Source organism: Pseudoliparis swirei, chromosome 21 (assembly GCF_029220125.1).
Source record: "Pseudoliparis swirei isolate HS2019 ecotype Mariana Trench chromosome 21, NWPU_hadal_v1, whole genome shotgun sequence".
In the NCBI taxonomy this organism is placed as follows: domain Eukaryota; kingdom Metazoa; phylum Chordata; class Actinopteri; order Perciformes; family Liparidae; genus Pseudoliparis; species Pseudoliparis swirei.
The window spans coordinates 17392272-17413755 of NC_079408.1; the positions used below are offsets into that span (position 1 = coordinate 17392272).

A 21484-nucleotide genomic window follows, 5' to 3' on the forward strand; every position below is an offset into this window, starting at 1 on the left:
CATTTTTACTGTACCAAGGAAGAGTTTATAAAAATAAGTCAGACTTTTGTATGTTAAGAAAAGTCCTGTATAAAGATTTCCCCAAGAGTTCCAGGAAATGAATGATGCAGATGTGTTCCATACATATCTGAAATCCCCTACAATAGCAATCAAACTATTTTAAAGTATTTCTTTAATGTTTGAGTTGCTTTATATATGTATTTCCTCATAGTCCTAGGCAATAATGCTACACAATAAATAGAATGCTTCAATCGACACCGTGATCGGTATTATCGGATCGGGAGGTACTGATTTCAGTGATCGGTGATCGGTATTATTGGTGATCGGCAGATACTGAGTTCAGTGATCGGTGATTGGCACCAAAAACCTGATCGGTAAATCTCTACTGTAAAGCCCTGTGAGGCAAATTTGCATCGAGCTATATAAAATAAATTGAAAGTTAGCAAAAATAATGACAATTCTGCTTTTTTATCAACTCTTTGGTTTTCAACCCAACAAAAAAGGAGAGCCGGAGAACGTGAAACAAAGTGATTTATGTTTTTGCTCTGAAATATGAAATGAACGATAATTTCATCCTCATGTTTCTTAAAGCAATACGGTCGTTGAACATCACCCTAGAAAGCAATAAACTGTAATCTGTCAGATTGATCGGGCACTGGGAGTCATTGTTTGCTCATCTCCATTCCCCAGAGGGGCGGGGCCTGCTAATAAAACCTGGGAAGAATAAACATCCAGAATTCATTGAACCATGTTTACATGTGTTGTGATACAAGCGTGTTCTCTAGCTCTGCTACCAGCAGGGGAACCACATGCCCGGCCCGGCCCACATCGGTACATCTGGAGCTGTTGGTACCATTAAAGCTGCATGTGGTCGGATGGCTAATGGGCCGTCGTCCCATTACACAAACCGGACAACATAATGCGTTCATTGGGACTATTCTCAGCAGCGGATCAATACACATTTGGTGCTCTAGTGCAGTGGTCCTCAAATAGAGGTACGTGTACCTCTGGGGCTACGTCAAGGCACTCCAGGGGGTACGGGAGATTTGTAAAACGTATTTAAAATGACCGTCCGTTAAAAAAATCATTTCAAAATAGAATATAAGTGTAAGTTAATAAACAGAATTGTATATATTCTGTATTAAATCCGAAACTGATGGCACTCTGCTGTGTATTTAACCAAAAATGGCTGGTTCGGGGGTGCTGAAGAAATATTTCCCAGGGGGTACATCACTGAAAAAAGGTTGAACCACTGCCCTCTGGAGTGTGTCGAGCAGCACATTCCTGTTTAAACTTTTGACGGTTCATAGACGGACAAGATGATAGCGAGGTCAGAGGGACAGCTGACCCACAGCGAAGGTCCCGAGCTGGGTCTGAAACCAGGACCTGGTTGGATGGAAGAGGCTCCACCTCCTTTATCTCCTTCTCTCTGGCGTAGCTACTGTGTGCTGCAGGCTCGGCAGGCAGCCGTTAGTTAATGGGCTCGAGTCCCATTCCTCCCGGCTCTGTTTGTCCCAACACAATGTAACACTGAGAGAGAGTGTGTGTGTGTAAATAATCCCATGGTGTGGAGTGGACGGCCTAGTGAATAATGAAAGGCCCCGCCGGTTTTATGTAACCCAGCAGTTCCATTAAGTCCCTCAGTGTTTGGTGTCCAGATGGCCGGAGAGAGCGAGGCCTCGGAGGGGTGGAAGAGTCTGTCTGCATGGACTTATTTACTCCCTGGAATACTGAAGAGTACATACATTTCTTAATAAAAAATAAATATATATATATAATTGTTTTGCTGTAACTGGATTTGACACTACTGAGCATGCACAGCCGTTGCCATGACGACTTGTTCACATGTACCATCTGCTGAATGTGTTTGCCTGTTTCTCACCTTTGACTCCGTGGGAGGAGTTTGCGCTCCAGCCTCTCCCTCCACCATCAGCTGTTGAGGAATGTGTCCTGAAGACATCTTCACTCAGAAAGAGTTGTGCCATGAACGTTTTAACAAACGTGATCGCTGGACCTCAAGCATTTTGAAAAGTCAGCGACTTGGCCGGCTGAGCTGAACAACCAGCCTCTTCACATGTTGTGTCTTGTATTTCACCCAATACGTCCTTTGATGGGATTGGGACAATCTGCAAATGATAATACAGTAAACTCTCTCATCGAATCTAGCAGGAGCTACATCTCCATCCCTTGTTCTCTACACACACACACACACCAACAGAGCTTCTCTCTCTCGCTGTAACTAGCACCGCCACATCCTGTCTTGCAGCACACGCAGAGTGGTGTTGTCATTGGCAACACTGAAATAAAGCCAAACATCCCACCGCATTGCTCAAATCCTTCTCAAGCTTTTAAGACCAATGTTAAGGTGGGGCCGGTACGGGAAAGACGCTGCTTTCCAAACCCGTTTTGTATCGTTGCATCGCTCCTACAGGTGAATACACAGGAGACCAAAGAAATGAACCAAGTGGCACAATATTTGTCTCAGATTAACTGATGTTAGCCACCATAAACTGGGTGTCCTACCAGAACAGGTGGTGTAAAGTGTATTGGAATGAGACGTGTATGAGCTTCTTTCCACCCACATATGAATGCTTGAATGGATAACTTTGGGTCGCTGGTGGGAAACAACCTTGACACGTCAAGTAAGATTCCATCCCGGTACTTGGGATTTAGGTATCGGGCAATTCGATCCAACTTGGTAGAAAATATAAAAAATATATAACATTGAACTGAATGTAATACGCGGTCCAGCTCTGAGTCCGTATCAGCTTGGTATGGAATCTGTGTTTTAAGGTTGCCTATTATTGCATAACATGTTGAGGGCCACCCTTGGCTCTCCTTGTGACTCGGTGCTCCGTGGCGTTGCAGAGACGGGTCTTTTCCCAGCAGCCCCTGCAGCCTCGTGGAGTAGAGCCACAAGAAGAGCTCTTCTTTTTGTTGAGTCACTCCTCTCGGGGGTTTCATTGTCATCCTCCTCTCGGTCGGCCCCTTTGTGTTTTTGGCTGCTCCATTGTCCACGGCCCTCCTGCTGGTATAATCTGCTCGTTACTCATTCACCCCCCACCCCTCCCCTCTGGACCCCTCCCCTCTTCTCCAGACCGGGACAGGAGTCTCATGTCTACTCTCGAATCAGGACATTTCCAATCGTCTTTAAATCAGAGTGCTCCACTCTGCGAGTGCGAACACGCTGTGGCTCCGAGCGTGAAGTGGTTTGGGGTGTTCAGAGAGGTTGTCTTCTTGTCCCTTTTCCTCCTCTGCTTTGCATGCCAGGGTAGAGGGAGAAAAGAAATGTCCACTTTGATCTATCCCCGTGGGGTAATTGTTCTCTGCATTTGCCCCATCCTCAGTGCTGGGTTCTCTTTCCTATTGTCTTTCTGCTCAGATCTCCATCAGCTGCTCACAGGTAACATAAACCATCCACGCTGTGTTCCTCTTTTCTCTTTTTACCCTTTGTCTCTCATGGAAAAATACTGCCAGGCAGTTAATGCTTTCGTAATGCTTCCTTAGAAGTCAGTCCCTGAAGCAGGTGAGGCGTTCAGGAACCTGATACCCTCTGGTTTCTCATGGCATTTCTTGAGTAAGCAGGAAAACAAAAGGGGGGGAAAAGGAGACACACGGGAACATCCCTCCATATTTCACAGCTCGGCACAACAGCCCTATACCTTTCTTCTAGGCTTGCAATGCTCACAATATGTTAGGTTCAGGTACCTCCTGTCTGCCCTCTTTCGTTCTTTTATCAGCAAAGAGCAGCGTACCGACCTTCAGGTTGCAGCTTCTCATCTTCAGCTGGAGTCGACCTCCACTTTCAGACACGAGTGAAAACAACGAGTCTGTTGTGGTTCTCTCTGCAGCCACATGCCGACTGAGTGCTTCTGTAGTCCCAGCATCTTCATCAGAGTGACGCCTCTTCTTCTCTCTGGCAGATACACTCTAATCTCATGATATTTCAGTCGCTGCATATCTTCTCCTGCATTATTTGACACACAGAACAATAAAGGTTCTTAAATGGTTGTAAAACATTCACCTAGTGAAGAACAATTTTTTCATTTGAGGCACCTTTACAGGTTCTTTGAAGAACTATATAATGAAATGGTTCTTTAAAGGTTGGATTGAAGGTTCTTTGTGGAACCAGAAATGGAGCCTTAAAGAACCATTTTAAAGGTTCTTTGAGACACTTTTATAGGGTTTATTGGAAGAACTATTTAAGGAAATGGTTCTTTAAAGAACCCTGGTTTGGTATGAGCAGATATTAAATGACTCGACTCAGACCCATAAAGCCCTATGGGGTCATTCCATAAGCAAACTCATTATTATGTCTGGTGGATTCAGACATGAAGTGTGTTTGCCAACGACACAATGTGTGAGCACAGGTCATTAGCGTGTCTCGATGAGCACCGCGATGCGTCTCAGTGATGCAATGTGTGCGTCTGTTGATGCCCTGAACCACACCCAATCACACACGACACCATGGCAACCAGGGGTTGATCAGTTAAACGTCTGCATTGGCCTCCAGAGACAAGAAGACAGGAAGACGTCAGCTCCTGATGGCGCCGACGTCTCAGTCTTGTGACACGAACACAAAGGAAAGTCTGAAGGTTTGCAAACGGATGAGTGCGTTTAATCGTCTCACAGCGGTTCTGTGCAGTTTGTGACGCTTCCTTTTAGAAAATAAGATCTGTGTTATTGTGCTGACCAGTCGGGCCACACGAGGTCCCGCTGGAAGAATACGTACGCAATTGTGTCGTCTGGTTGCAGAAGGAAGTGAGACTGAAGCCTGACGTGTCGGTGTGTAGAAGTGAGGGAAGCTTATGCAACACCCTCTGGAACATGAGAGCGCTGTCGTTGTATTTCCTTTGTCTTTGACGCACAATTGTCCAACGGGGTTTTCCTCGAGTGTTGAGAGACTTTGCTAAAGTCCTACTTAGTGTGTAGGCGTAGAGGTCAGTGGGTCAGCGGTGGCGTGAGTGGCTCCTCCTCCCCCCCGACCTGTAATTAGACACGGTGCCGATCCCGCTCGCTCCGCTGACTGATCCTTTGAAATCCTGTACGAGCTGCTCTCTCAGCCACGGTAATGCACCGTCGGTTTGTTTCTCAGTATGGAAAGGTTGCACACGTAAGGTTGAACAAGAGGAGCCACGTCTACCTGCAGAGGACTCGGTTCCAGGGTCCTGCTTTTTAAACTGTCCAATCATAAGGGTCATCCACTTGCTTCTTCCTGTATTGCATGGTCTTCATCAGTGGGGCGCCTGGTGTCATCGAGGTGTTTGCTTTGATAAGCAAGCTCAAGCTTGTTCTTCCTGACGACCAAGGTGTGGCGCCTGAGTCGGGGATGTCAACCTGTCGGTTTTATTCTGATCAATTACACTTATTGTGGATGGGCTTCAAAATCTGTTCACATACGACATCTTCTGTCCTGAAACCTCAGATCAGAAAAAAACATAACAGAATTTAATGTATATGACAGAAATGATATATTTATATATATATATATATATATATCTTTCTTTCTTTTAGAAAAATTATATATTTAGATAATTTGTCATATTTATATAATATATTTAATAAATATATATATATATTGTTTAATGTTTTATATATATGCATATATACTGTGTGTGTGGTGATGACACTTACTATTTAGTAGAGGCTGAGTTGTGCAAAACACATTTAGGTAATTCATCATAAAGTGTAAGCGGGACCATATAGGTGGAGCTGATTGACTGGTCTTTGAACTCAGAGCGACAACAACACAACAACAACAACAGCACCAACAGACTGCTGCTCTGCTGTGTTGCAACACCACATCAGTGATCTAAGAGCAGGTGTTTTGTATTAGTGGCCATGTGTTCACCAGCTCACAGTTCATTGGTTCACGCGTTGTTATTGACCAACAGTTCATTTAATTCCTTACGGTTCAATCCAATCTGAGTATTTCCATCATCCTTATTGGTTGACCGGCAGACGCCTTCCTGGAGATCTTTCCTTGGCTCATTAAACTGGCCAGAGACTCGGCCTGAAAGGAGCAGTCTGTATATTTGCATTTCCCAGCCTGCTTTGATTATGACCAATCACAGCAGGCTGGGAGGCGTACCTGAGGGAGGTGACACGGCCATCAGCACAGAGCGCTTTGGCTCTACCAGGTCCTTTAAAGGGCTACACAAATACATGTGTGTGTCTCTATGTGTGTGTGTGTGTCTCTCTCTGTGTGTGTGTGTGTGTCTCTCTCTGTGTGTGTCTCTCTGTATGTGTGTGTGTCTCTCTCTGTGTGTGTGTGTGTGTGTGTGTGTCTCTCTCTGTGTGTGTCTCTGTGTGTGTGTGTCTCTCTCTCTGTGTGTGTGTGTGTCTCTCTCTGTGTGTGTGTGTGTGTGTGTGTCTCTCTCTGTGTGTGTGTGTGTGTGTCTCTGTGTGTATGTGTGTCTCTCTGTGTGTGTGTCTCTGTGTGTGTGTCTCTCTGTGTGTGTGTGTCTCTGTGTGTGTGTGTGTCTCTGTATGTGTGTGTGTCTCTCTGTGTGTGTGTCTCTCTGTGTGTGTGTGTGTCTCTCTCTGTGTGTGTGTGTGTGTGTGTGTGTCTCTCCTCTGTGTGTGTGTGTGTGTGTGTCTCTGTGTGTGTGTCTCTCTGTGTGTGTCTCTCTGTGTGTGTGTGTGTGTCTCTGTGTGTGTCTCTCTGTATGTGTGTGCGTGTCTCTGTATGTGTGTGTGTGTCTCTGTGTATGCATTTGTGTGTCTCTCTATGTGTGTGTTGTCTGTGTGTGTATATATGTGTGTTTGTGTCTCTTTGTGTGTGTGTCTCTCTGTATGCGTGTCTCTGTGTGTGTGCGTGTCTCTGTGTGTGTCTCTGTGTATGTATGTGTGTGCGTGTCTCTGCGTGTATGTGTGTCTCTGTGTGTGTGTGTGTGTGTGTGTGTGTTTTGGTCAGCAAATAATTTCCATCTAAACTATAACCCTTCAAACAAAACCCGAGCTCCCACATATCTCTCTTTTGTTCATGAAACAACATCTCCATCCCCAGAACACACACACACACACACACACACACACACACACTACTTCCACCCCCATCCATTGTTCACACGGCTCCCCTCCAGCTATGGGACAGTGGAGATGGAGGAGGGAGATCGGCCGTTAGAGCTACTGTAAAGTATTCGGTCGCTCCCGTTTACTGCACAACACACACACAGTGAACCCTGTATGTATTAAGGCTGTGTAAACACTGAGGTTCGGGTTAAGCTGGGTTACTTTATGCATACCCGTAGGTAGACAAGAGAAAGTGAGGCATCCACCTCTACACACACACACACACACACACACACACACACGTTACAACAATACAAGCACACAAAGTCACACATCAGTGTTCTATCAGTTATAATGTTCACCTGAACTGCTGAACAAAGCTGTTTTTATGGCGCTTTGTTCGACACGGGGGGGGCTATGTACCTCTGTGGAGAAGCTGAAGCTCCCTGTGCGGGTTCTTTATTCACTCTTTCATTAACGTAGAACATGGATTAGTATTAAGTCTCCTATTATTATTTAGTGTTGAACAAAACCTTGTAAATATATTTATTTAATCGTATGCTGATTCTTTTTTGTATTGGAATGCTATTCCTGTATGAATTATTATTATTTTTTAAAGATTTGCTAAATCAATAAAAATATTTATTTTAAAAAATGTAATCCCCTAAAATATGTGGGACACAAAGAAAAGAATGAAATCCTCCCGACTAAGTCTCCGGAAACACTAAAAATACTAAACGATCAATCAATTATTAGAATACCTGCCGATTTATTACCAGTCCATCAACTAATGGATTCATAGTTTCAGCTCTGAAGTTTATGAAGAACACCTGGATGACTCCGGAGGAAAGATGACTCTTTCTGAATTCTGTGTGAATCTTGTAAAGACGGATCATAAAGAAAACATATTTAAAATGTAAACAGAAGTATAACACATAATTAGGCACAGGTCATAATGTAAATGAATAGCTATAGGATGAGCCTGCACCAAGTCCCAGAGTCATCAGCTATCTAACTGTAGATTACTACACTCATAGATTTATTTCTTTGAGAATTTGTCACTTTAAGTCTTTCAAAATAAAAGCCTCCATATGCTCCACAACAAAGAGGCAGAGCCTCCTGCAGCGATCAATAAGCAGCCAATGGGCCGTCTGCATTCAGACTACTGGCACAGACTCATGCAGCTCTATAGACATCTACTGGCACTCTATTGTGTCTATGAAGTAGAGTTTAAGTGATTCAGAGAGGAGGATATGTTGATGGCGGGTCAATACTGGGCACGCTCCGTCATTGAGTCATCAATGGGGGGGGGGTTAGAGACGATGGTTTAAATCAACCGGATTCAGAACATTACAATCCTTGTCAATTGTTAGTTAGGACGTCGTTATGTTTAAGATGATAAAAATGGAATTTAAGAATTTGATGAAAAAGCGTGGAATCGATTGGTCAAAGGTGGGTGTGGCTTAGGGAAGTGGAGCATAGATCAGGAGCACAACAATAAATCCATCAACTGGACATGAAGATATTGTCCTTAATGCAAATATGTGCCCCTGATGACCTCTGGAGGCTGACACCCACCAGATATATATACACCTGCCTTATCAGTCCTTTATAATGTCTGCAGGAAAAGTGATGATCTGGCATGAATTGAGAGATTATTGAACAACGGTTGAGATGGGATGAGAACGTGCTGTTCCTACACGTGTGAACCTTTACTGGGTCTGAAAACACATAATTGACAATTTCTCTTATAACGGTTTAAAAAGTATTTTGTTCTGCAACTACCGATTATTTTTCATCCATCAGTAGTTTATTGATGATCAAATAATCATAAACCACTTTGTCTGACATTTGTACCTGCTTCACTTATTTGTCAGACTACTCACTGCAGCTCCATTAGAAAGGTGCATTGCATTCACCACATAATATATATGTCTTTTATGTCAGGCTCATGAGTCGAATAAGAATCAAGTAGAATAGAAGTTCATGTCCAGCTGAGGCCAGACGAGTATCTTTGGACTCACCCAGGAAAATATAACCACAAAAACACGACCACGAGATAATCCTTTATGGGATGTGTTCCTGTCATCAGATGACCTGGACTCAAATATCACAAACTAGGGGGAGAGAAAGTGAAGTCGGCCTCCCGTCATGCCCCCCCCCCCATATTAATTGAATGTTTATGTAACTCTGTAATGATTCTGTTTGGTCACATGACATCTATTCTTGTTCCTGATCCGATGTGAGGTCAAAGGTCAGGGATGTCGTATGTGGACAGATTGTAAAGCCTTTTGAGGCTAATTTGTGATAACTGAACTGAATTGAGTGTTCGGGTATCTCATCGCGGTGGTTCATCCTGTCGTCCACGTGTCCTTTGAGAATGGCCGACAGCCAGTCACTCTGCAGGAAGCAGCAGCTCTCCCAGTTTGGTCACACAGCAGAGTGTTCCTCTCTTTCAGGCACCTGAAGGATAACGGTCTGACCGGATCGGTGTCCTCGGAGTTGCCTCACAAAGCTTGCAGCACATGGGAATATTTGTTCTGGCATATTGCCAGTTGTTGTTTTGTTTTGTGACAGTTTGACAGAAACAGGAAACATGAGGGGAGAGGAATGACGCAACAGTTCCTAGATGGGTCAACGTGGGGGGGGGGGGACATTACTGGGAAATGAGTGGAAATCACCACTCATTTCATCAGAAATCACAAAGAGTTTGATTATCAAATAGTAATATTGCAAAGACCTGGTACTTCATATCTCCAGAAATCTGTGAGCTGGAATCATTTTGATTTTCCAATGAGAGAAATGCAGAGCATACAGAGCACACAACTAGTTAGGAAAAAGAAGAAAATAAAAATACACAAGTAGATGAAATAAACTTAATTAATACAAAATTAAATAAAAAAAGTAAATAGATAATTCCCCCCCCCCCACCCAAAGAGAAATAAAAATAAAAAAGTTGGTAAAATACCAAAACACAAGTAATGACATTAAATTGGTAAAATAAAAATACCAGAGTAGATGAAATTGTAATAATAAAACAAATCCTATGGGACTAGTGTTGTATTTTAAGTAAGGCTGCCAGATATTAAATAATAACTTGCATTTCTTTCTGAGACTATAAGTAATCTTTTCAACTGTTCCTTTGCACCATTTGTCTATAAGAGACGGGGGATGATCAGACTTTGTGAGCTGGAATCTTTGAATCTAATTTGTATCCCAGTGGTCTAATGTCTGGCCCCGTTGTGTCTCCTCAGATCTGTCTAAGAACTGCCTGTGTGAGCTGCCGGAGGAGCTGTGTCAGTTCATCTCCGTGGAGACGCTGAGCCTCTACCACAATGGGATGCGTTCGCTGTCGTCCGGCCTGGGCAACCTGCAGGCCCTCACCTACCTCAACCTCAGGTAACCCAGCGCCACGCTCAGGCCCGGAAAGAAAAAGATCTAATACGCAGCATTATCTATGATATTTAATATATACTATTCAGTCTATGAACATACACTTATATTGTATTGAATATTTATTAAATAACTATTTTCAAAAGCTTTTTTAATGGATGCTCATTTAAAATTAGTTAAAAAACAATCTCATGTAGAGGGTCTCCACGTACCCCCATTTGAGAACCACTTATTTAAGGTATATACACCAAGATTTCACAAAATGTTTGGTCATAGGAATTAGCTTTAAGGCCCTGGAGATCCATTGGTCAACATGTGTATGACCCTGCCTGTATACCTCATTTGGAAAAGCAAAAAATGAGTGCACCCCAAAAATAGGTCAAAGGTTAACCGTGAAGTGTCATATCTCCCAAGTTGTTCTACAATGTTCTATATAACCTTTAAAAGTTGAGAGGCCGATTGACACGGGAAGTGCACCTGAGAGTCTTTGTTTACGGTGGAGATGAAGAGAGGCCGACGACCACAGCGGCTCCTCCGCACTACGTCTCACTGTTGCTAGGAGACCGGAGAAGCACTCCAGGTGGCTGGTCACACGGCACAATCACAAAGATGTAGCTGCACGTTCTGAAGAGGATATCTAGAACCATTGACTTTGAAACGGAGTGCGTCCTGGTTGGATGAGCCCGGTGTCATCACGGTGTCATCACAGTGTCACCATGGTGTCATCACTGTGCTCTCGTCTCCACAGCCGTAACCTCCTGTCCACTCTACCCTCGTCCGTGTTCCAGCTCCCCCTCCTGCGAGTGCTCATCGTCAGCAACAACAAGCTGTGCTCACTGCCCACCTCCATACACGCCCTCACACACCTCCGGCAGCTGGTAGGACACACACACACACACACACACACACACACACACACACACACTGTTACTGTCTCATCTACACTATGTTTCTGTGTGAAGAAGTCCATCAGCAACATCAGGTCTCTCTCTCCTCTCCTCTGTCCTCTCTCCTCTATCCGCTCTCTCTCTCTCTCTCTTTTCTCTCTATCTATCTCCTCTCTTTCTCTCTCTTTATCTCTTCTCTCTCTTCTATCTCTTCCATCTTTCTCTATCTCTTCTCTCTATCATCCTCTCTCTATCTCTTCTTTCTCTCTCTCTTTTTCTCTCTCTATCTCCTCTCTGTCTCTATCTATCTTTCTCTCTCTTCTCTCTCTCTATCTATCTCTTATTTCTTTCTCTCTCTCTCTCCCCCCCCCCCCTCCAGGATGTGAGCTGTAACGAGCTGCAGGGGTTGCCATCAGAACTGGGCCAGCTGGAGTGTTTGAGGGACTTGAACCTGAGGAGGAACCAGCTCACCACTTTGCCTGAAGGTACAGACGCACTTTGACCACGGCCTCCAGCCTCCTCTAGTCATGTGACCGCCTCGGCTCATCCGGCTCCTGAATGAACCCAACCCTCCCATGTGAGGTCCCGGGACAGGACGACAACCCCAGATCATCAGCAGTGTCTTAGTCCAGACCCCGTTACACGCAGCCTATCATTGAGTCAGTAAATCTATAAAAATATAATATAATTAAATGTATTTAGTGTAGCCCAACATCACACAAGATCCTAATAAGGCTTTACAACACAAACATCACATCAGGAAAAACTCCCCCTAAAAAAACCTTTAAGGGGAGAACAAAGGAAAGAACCCTTGTGGAGAGCAACAGGGGAGGGAGGAGCCCTCTGTACAGCACATGTCATGTGACCAGTTACAACACATGCAATGCATGGGGTGCAGGAAGGGCTCAGCACACTGCGCTCTCTGGCTGTCTGACTTCCAAGAGCTCCACTTGCTTGTTTTTGATTTGAGCTTTTAGGCCGTAAAAGAAACTCGACCCCCTCCGTCTACCTGGACATCTAAGACTTTTAATGTGAAACACTTGTGCAGGAGGGGCCGGAACATTTCAAATGGTTCAACTACTGACACCAGTGTAAGTTTCATTGGAAAAAAAATTGGTGAAATCACAATAAATATGTGACTGGAGAAGTTAAAAATGTTCCTAGATAACCTCTAGAGTTTTTAGAAGTGTGACTTTTAAGTTGTATATGTTTAATTAAATTCAGTTTATTTTATACGAATGTGCCTCAGAGGGCTTTACAATCTGTACACGTACGACATCCCTGACCTTTGACCTCGCATGGGATCAGGAACAACTCCCCGTTGGCGTCCGTATCGAGCACAAGGACTGTCCCCGTGGCTCCGCTGATCGATGCGTGGCCGTGATGCAGGAGGAATGCAAAAACGGATTGCAGCGGTTTTATGAGGAAGGAGTAAAAAAAGAGTTACGGGTGCAACTCCTGTTCTATGAATCCTGGACGTGCGTAACAGAGGATGAAATAAGAACATTGTGTTTGTTAAACGTGAAGTGTACACACCCAATACATGTAAGGCACAAGGAGAACTCTCATTGGTTGACCAGAACACTTCATAAGGAGCAATGTGTAGGATCTAGTGGCGAGGCTGCAGATTGCACCCTCTGCTCATCCCCCGACGGTGGCCTTCAGGTAGCAAAGACACAGGGTTTGGTTTGTCCTTTCTGGGCTACCGTACTGCTACTTTGAGAATAGGACCTCCTCCCTTGGTAGAAATGAAGGGCTCCTTCTCCTGAACCAGACCTGGTTGAACCCGAGCCTCAATCATCCCCCCCTCTTCTCTTTGCACCACCCAGAGATATCGGAGCTTCCCCTCGTCCGGCTCGACGTGTCCTGCAACCGCATTTCCCACGTGCCCTTGTGCTACCGCCACCTGCGCCACCTGCAGAGCATCCTGCTGGACAACAACCCGCTGCAGATGCCGCCGGCGCAGATCTGCTCCAAGGGCAAATACCACATCTTCAAGTTCCTCAACATGGAGGCGTGCAAGAGGAGCCAGGAGGAGCTGGCGACGCACCTGAGGCCCACTGGGTTCAACAGCTGGTGAGGAGCACTGGAGGGAGGAGCTAGAGGAGGAGAACCCTGACTGACTGGCTCTGCTGCATGAATGTGCTGAGAGGAGCAGCTGTAGTTCTGCCACTGAGCTCCTCTGCAACCACAGTCCTTTAAAGGTTGATACTGACTACAAACAACTGAGATGCAGCTCTGGAGCTTCCAGTCTTTATGCTAAGCTAGGCTAAGCGTAGCTTGTTTCATAGCATGTGGAGCTCTTCCCGAGGTCTCTGCCTAGTCCTGGTTCCTAGAGAGCAGCCTCTGTCCTCACTGCTCTGCTTCAGACTGACTCTGCAGTAACGGACGGTGAACATGAAAGTGGCTTCAGTGTCGCAGTCGTTGTATTTATTTATTTAGTGTTAACTGTGAAACAGGAAGTTCACAGCTGCCGACAACAGTGACTCTGTTCAGGAAGAGAATCGACCGTCATGCTGCGATAATGTTTGACGGGAGAGGAGGAAGCACCTTGAGACTAGTGTGTGTGTGTGTGTGTGTGTCTCTCTGTGTGTGTGTGTGTGTCTCTCTCTGTGTGTGTGTGTGTGTGTGTGTGTGTGTGTGTTCTCCAGTCTTTCAGACCAGGAGCTGTTCACAGGTCAGTTTGGAGGTCTGGATTCTGGCTTCAACAGTGTGGACAGTGGCAGCAAGCGCTGGTCTGGGAACGAGGTAAAGCTCCTGGACACTGACCACATCATTCACGATCACACGGTATGTCATTGTGCTCGTGTTTGAGGTCAGATGATGCTAAAGAACCGTTCGAAGTGTGTGTGTGTGTGTGTGTGAAAAGCATCCTATAGACATGGCCTAGCTCTCCTGATGTGTTAGCACTCATTCAGATGAATGACTCCGCCCCCTATCTGTGTGTCCAGTCAGCAGACGACTTCTCAGAGCGCTCCCTCCGCATGGCCGAGGTCAACAGAGACCAGAGGAACCTGGAGGAGGAAGAGGAGGAGGAGGAGGAGAATAATAGATCTCCTGTGGAAGCTAACAAAGGTGAAGAAGGGCAGACGGGCTCTAATCTGTCCGGAGGTGTTAGTATAGATTGGGTTTCTTGACTCTTCTTCTCTCTGCAGTGAATAATGGAGACGCTCCGCATGTGGCCTTCATGCACAGCACTGTGACCGAGGAAGAAGAGAAGGAGGTCCGGATGGCGCCAGCTCCTCTCCTGGTACCTCACTCATCAGCCCTTGTGTCAGATGGTCTTGTTGCGTAACATCTGGCCTTCCGTGGTGTTTAGGAACGAGGTTATTGATGATGTCATTGATTTGATTTCCAGGAGCAGAAGGAGAGCTCTTCATCGTCCCGAAGCCAGGACTCCACAATACGCAGGTACGATTGGCCAAATATACACTTTTCATTTTGAGTAAACTGAAAACAGTGATAGAAAAGGAATATTGTCTTAATGTACGGTTTGATGGTTTCAAACTGGGAAATTGGTTTGATTTAAAAAATCTGAATATTGGTTAAAATAATTTTGAAGCACAAAATGCTGATAAATGTTTAAAAAGCAAGAGAGCAACAGTACATATTGGATCCGAGCACACACCAATAAGCTGGTTTAATAAGTGTGTCTCCTTCAGGGAGCTTTGAGGGGAGTGTGTCCGGACCTCCTCGAGGTCTCTGGTGTTGACTCTTCTCGTGCCAAGGGGTTCCCGTGTTTTTGAGGAGCTTCTCCTCTCCAGCTTTTGATTCTCCTCGGCCCGTTTCCTTCACAATGATTCATCTCGACCGGGCTCCTCTGGTTGGAAACTATGTGTTCAGAGACAAAGACGGCGCTCTATCACCTTTTACAAGGTCACTGCACGGGGTGTTTGAGGAGCTGGGGAAAGCCCACAGACTGCTGTTCCCATGACTCTGCATGTGGAGTGTTTGTGGTGCTGTTATCTGGTGCAGCTAACAGTCTGGACCTTTATGACACCAGCCTACATAACAGCATTGTCTAAATGTCTTTGTCTCTTCGGAAAGCCGTAAGAGCAAAACCAGATACAGCGCTATTATACGGGGCTCGGCCACGCTGGAGGGAAATGCATATCTATGGTTTTAGATTATGGATTAATACAGAAATCAAGAATAGTATTGTTTAGTCACGGCTGTGTCGACCGGGTCCCTGTTCTGGAGCAGGAGGTTGGGAATGACTCATGGAGGCTGTCAGGGTTTGTACGCTCATGGAAAACTAGGGAAAGTCCTGGAATTTTATAATGGTTATTTACAGGCCTGGAAAAGTCCTTGGGGCAACAAATAAAATCCCCAAAGTTTTGGTCACCATGTGGATGACCCCTGTTCATTGGTCACCATGTGGATGACCCCTGTTCATTGGTCACCATGTGGATGAACCCTGTTCATTGGTCATGTGGAAGAACCCTGTTCATTGGTCACCATGTGGATGAACCCTGTTCATTGGTCACCATGTGGCTGAACCCTGTTCATTGGTCACCATGTGGATGAGCCCTGTTCATTGGTCATGTGGATGACCCCTGTTCATTGGTCATGTGGATGAACCCTGTTCATTGGTCACCATGTGGATGAACCCTGTTCATTGGTCACCATGTGGATGAACCCTGTTCATTGGTCATGTGGATGAGACCTGTTCATTGGTCACCATGTGCATGAGCCCTGTTCATTGGTCATGTGGATGACCCCTGTTCATTGGTCACCATGTGGATGAACCCTATTCATTGGTCACCATGTGGATGACCCCTGTTCATTGGTCACCATGTGGATGACCCCTGTTCATTGGTCATGTGGATGACCCCTGTTCATTGGTCACCATGTGGATGAACCCTGTTCATTGGTCATGTGGATGAACCCTGTTCATTGGTCACCATGTGGATGAACCCTGTTCATTGGTCACCATGTGGCTGAACCCTGTTCATTGGTCACCATGTGGATGAGCCCTGTTCATTGGTCATGTGGATGACCCCTGTTCATTGGTCATGTGGATGAACCCTGTTCATTGGTCACCATGTGGATGAACCCTGTTCATTGGTCACCATGTGGATGAACCCTGTTCATTGGTCATGTGGATGAGACCTGTTCATTGGTCACCATGTGCATGAGCCCTGTTCATTGGTCATGTGGATGACCCCTGTTCATTGGTCACCATGTGGATGAACCCTATTCATTGGTCACCATGTGGATGACCCCTGTTCATTGGTCACCATGTGGATGACCCCTGTTCATTGGTCATGTGGATGACCCCTGTTCATTGGTCATGTGGATGAACCCTGTTCATTGGTCACCATGTGGATGAACCCTGTTCATTGGTCATGTGGATGAACCCTGTTCATTGGTCACCATGTGGATGAACCCTGTTCATTGGTCACCATGTGGATGAACCCTGTTCATTGGTCACCATGTGGATGAACCCTGTTCATTGGTCACCATGTTGATGAACCCTGTTCATTGGTCACCATGTGGATGAACCCTGTTCATTGGTCACCATGTGGATGAACCCTGTTCATTGGTCACCATGTGGATGAACCCTGTTCATTTGTCATGTGGATGACCCCTGTTCATTGGTCATGTGGATGAACCCTGTTCATTGGTCACCATGTGGATGAACCCTGTTCATTGGTCATGTGGATGAACCCTGTTCATTGGTCACCATGTGGATGAACCCTGTTCATTGGTCACCATGTGGATGAACCCTGTTCATTGGTCACCATGTTGATGAACCCTGTTCATTGGTCATGTGGATGAACCCTGTTCATTGGTCATGTGGATGAACCCTGTTCATTGGTCATGTGGATGAACCCTGTTCATTGGTCACCATATGGATGACTCCTGTTCATTGGTCATGTGGCTGAACCCTGTTCATTGGTCACCATGTGGATGACCCCTGTTCATTGGTCATGTGACTGAACCCTGTTCATTGGTCACCATGTGGATGAACCCTGTTTATTGGTCACCATGTGGATGACCCCTGTTCATTGGTCATGTGGATGACACCTGTTCATTGGTCATGTGGATGAACCCTGTTCATTGGTCACCATGTGGATGACCCCTGTTCATTGGTCATGTGGATGAACCCTGTTCATTGGTCACCATGTGGATGAACCCTGTTCATTGGTCATGTGGATGAACCCTGTTCATTGGTCATGTGGATGACCCCTGTTCATTGGTCATGTGGATGAACCCTGTTCATTGGTCATGTGGATGAACCCTGTTCATTGGTCATGTGGATGAACCCTGTTCATTGGTCATGTGGATGAACCCTGTTCATTGGTCACCATGTGGATGAACCCTGTTCATTGGTCATGTAGATGAACCCTGTTCATTGGTCACCGTGTGGATGAACCCTGTTCATTGGTCATGTGGATGAACCTGTTCATTGGTCATGGGGATGAACCCTGTTCATTGGTCATGGGGATGAACCCTGTTCATTGGTCACCATGTGGATGAACCTGTTCATTGGTCATGTGGATGAACCCTGTTCATTGGTCATGTGGATGAACCCTGTTCATTGGTCATGTGGATGAACCCTGTTCATTGGTCACCATGTGGATGAACCCTGTTCATTGGTCATGTGTGGGACCCTGTTCATTGGTCATGTGGATGAACCCTGTTCATTGGTCATGTGGATGAACCCTGTTCATTGGTCATGTGGATGAACCTGTTCATTGGTCATGTGGATGAACCCTGTTCATTGGTCACCGTGTGGATGAACCCTGTTCATTGGTCATGTGGATGAACCCTGTTCATTGGTCATGTGGATGAACCTGTTCATTGGTCATGTGGATGAACCCTGTTCATTGGTCACCGTGTGGATGAACCCTGTTCATTGGTCATGTGGATGAACCCTGTTCATTGGTCATGTGGATGAACCTGTTCATTGGTCATGTGGATGAACCCTGTTCATTGGTCATGTGGATGAACCCTGTTCATTGGTCACCATGTGGATGAACCCTGTTCATTGGTCATGTGGATGAACCCTGTTCATTGGTCACCATGTGGATGAACCCTGTTCATTGGTCACCATGTGGATGAACCCTGTTCATTGGTCACCATGTGGATGAACCCTGTTCATTGGTCATGTGGATGAACCTGTTCATTGGTCACCATGTGGATGAACCCTGTTCATTGGTCACCATGTGGATGAACCCTGTTCATTGGTCATGTGGATGAACCCTGTTCATTGGTCACCATGTGGATGAACCCTGTTCATTGGTCACCATGTGGATGAACCCTGTTCATTGGTCACCATATGGATGACTCCTGTTCATTGGTCATGTGGATGAACCTGTTCATTGGTCACCATGTGGATGACTCCTGTTCATTGGTCATGTGGATGACCCCTGTTCATTGGTCACCATGTGGATGACTCCTGTTCATTGGTCATGTGGATGAACCCTGTTCATTGGTCACCATGTGGATGACCCCTGTTCATTGGTCATGTGGATGAACCCTGTTCATTGGTCATGTGGATGAACCCTGTTCATTGGTCATGTGGATGAACCTGTTCATTGGTCACCATGTGGATGAACCCTGTTCATTGGTCATGTGGATGAACCCTGTTCATTGGTCATGTGGATGAACCCTGTTCATTGGTCATGTGGATGAACCCTGTTCATTGGTCACCATGTGGATGAACCCTGTTCATTGGTCATGTGGATGAACCCTGTTCATTGGTCATGTGGATGAACCCTGTTCATTGGTCATGTGGATGAACCCTGTTCATTGGTCATGTGGATGAACCCTGTTCATTGGTCATGTGGATGAACCCTGTTCATTGGTCATGTGGATGAACCCTGTTCATTGGTCATGTGGATGAACCCTGTTCATTGGTCATGTGGATGAACCCTGTTCCTTGTTCATTGGTCATGTGGATGAACCCTGTTCATTGGTCACCATGTGGATGAACCCTGTTCATTGGTCATGTGGATGAACCCTGTTCATTGGTCACCATGTGGATGAACCCTGTTCATTGGTCACCATGTGGATGAACCCTGTTCATTGGTCACCATGTGGATGACCCCTGTTCATTGGTCATGTGGATGACCCCTGTTCATTGGTCATGTGGATGAACCCTGTTCATTGGTCATGTGGATGAACCCTGTTCATTGGTCATGTGGATGAACCCTGTTCATTGGTCACCATGTGGATGAACCCTGTTCATTGGTCACCATGTGGATGACCCCTGTTCATTGGTCATGTGGATGACCCCTGTTCATTGGTCATGTGGATGAACCCTGTTCATTGGTCACCATGTGGATGAACCCTGTTCATTGGTCATGTGGATGACCCCTGTTCATTGGTCACCATGTGGATGAACCCTGTTCATTGGTCATGTGGATGAACCCTGTTCATTGGTCACCATGTGGATGAACCCTGTTCATTGGTCATGTGGATGAACCCTGTTCATTGGTCATGTGGATGAACCCTGTTCATTGGTCACCATGGATGAACCCTGTTCATTGGTCATGTGGATGAACCCTGTTCATTGGTCATGTGGATGAACCCTGTTCATTGGTCATGTGGATGAACCCTGTTTATTGGTCATGTGGATGAACCCTGTTCATTGGTCATGTGGATGACCCTGTTCATTGGTCATGTGGATGAACCTGTTCATTGGTCATGTGGATGACCCTGTTCATTGGTCATGTGGATGAACCCTGTTCATTGGTCACCATGTGGATGAACCCTGTTCATTGGTCACCATGTGGATGACCCCTGTTCATTGGTCATGTGGATGACCCCTGTTCATTGGTCATGTGGATGAACCCTGTTCATTGGTCATGTGGATGACCCCTGTTCATTGGTCACCATGTGGATGACCCCTGTTCATTGGTCATGTGGATGACCCCTGTTCATTGGTCATGTGGATGACCCCTGTTCATTGGTCATGTGGATGAACCCTGTTCATTGGTCACCATGTGGATGAACCCTGTTCATTGGTCATGTGGATGAACACTGTTCATTGGTCATGTGGATGACCCCTGTTCATTGGTCATGTGGATGAACCCTGTTCATTGGTCATGTGGATGACCCCTGTTCATTGGTCACCATGTGGATGAACCCTGCATAAACCAAACACTCAGCTGCATCTCAGTGACGGTGACTAATAACATCATATTTCTCAGGCGTCTGAAGCCCAGCAGGCGGCCTCCATCAGGCTGCTCTGGTTGAGTGTCTCAGCATCCCATTGGCTACAGAGTAACATGTGACACAGGCATTGTTCTCCGCTTCTGGAGCAGGTCTCATTCTAAGCCTTTGAGTTGTATTAACTGGACTCGTATTCATACAGCGTGGAAGTGATTTAGATCTGTTAGCAGCCCGAGGAGGACGTAGTTTATCTGTTAAACCCGGATCAGCTTGAACTCCTACAACAGAACACTGAGACCCAGCAGCTCCTCACAGTGGAGTGATGCAATGGTTTAATACGATCCAGATGCACCTCGATGGACTCATTTCTGCATCTTGAGTCGTTTCTTGCTCCCGTCTAGTGTTAAACTGCTGGGGACCGAGTGCAGCTTCGCCCAATGGGATCTTTGGATGGATCGGTTGATGTTTAGTTCGCCCACTGCTGGGCCCATGTCGCCAACGCAGCCATGACTTCTGATGAACTGTTTACTGGTCACTGATGGTGAAGATGTTTCACTGATGAAGATGTTTCACTGATGGTGAAGATGTTTTATGGACTTCCTTTGGTCCCATTTGGTTTCCCCCCAATGAGAAGTCACAGATTCAGAGGGTCATCACCAGAATGGTGTTATCGACATGGATGTTAGCTCAGTCAGCAGTGTGAGTCCAGGCCGGGTGGACTCTCCAAATCCTTTACAAAAACAACTCCTCCTCGCTTTATCAATTTCTGTGGAATAAAAAGGTGCTGAGAATAAATAATAAAGTATATATACTTTATTAATAATAAAATAAATACACTCTTTGGAGGTTGGGTTTGCTCTCCTGGACCCAGGGCTGTATTTCTGAGACCCAGATTAGAGTCCTTGTTGCGGTTTTACATGACATTGACATTTAGATTGACAGAGCACTTTTGAATATAAAGTCGCGTTTATGTAACATTGGCTTATGTATTGGTATCATCTCAACTTCTACTAGCGCTTTCCTTTCCCCCGGCTGTGTTACAGAGTGAATAAGGTGGTTCATAGTTG

The 21484-nt window shown here is 45.7% G+C and overlaps 1 protein-coding gene across 5 annotated transcripts in view; it reads left to right on the top strand.

Moving 5' to 3' along the window:
* The window catches only part of lrch4 (leucine-rich repeats and calponin homology (CH) domain containing 4), a 44794-nt gene that overhangs the window by 11141 nt on the left and 12169 nt on the right, over positions 1-21484 (top strand). For 3 of the 5 annotated variants that reach the window (XM_056442177.1, XM_056442173.1, XM_056442174.1), the window contains exons 2-9: positions 10269-10413; positions 11156-11285; positions 11674-11779; positions 13124-13370; positions 13946-14084; positions 14246-14369; positions 14450-14544; positions 14653-14705. In XM_056442177.1, coding sequence (XP_056298152.1) covers positions 10269-10413; positions 11156-11285; positions 11674-11779; positions 13124-13370; positions 13946-14084; positions 14246-14369; positions 14450-14544; positions 14653-14705 — 1039 coding nt within the window. The remainder of the gene's footprint in view (positions 1-10268; positions 10414-11155; positions 11286-11673; positions 11780-13123; positions 13371-13945; positions 14085-14245; positions 14370-14449; positions 14545-14652; positions 14706-21484) is intronic. The other 2 variants (XM_056442175.1, XM_056442176.1) reach the window with 1 other exon arrangement.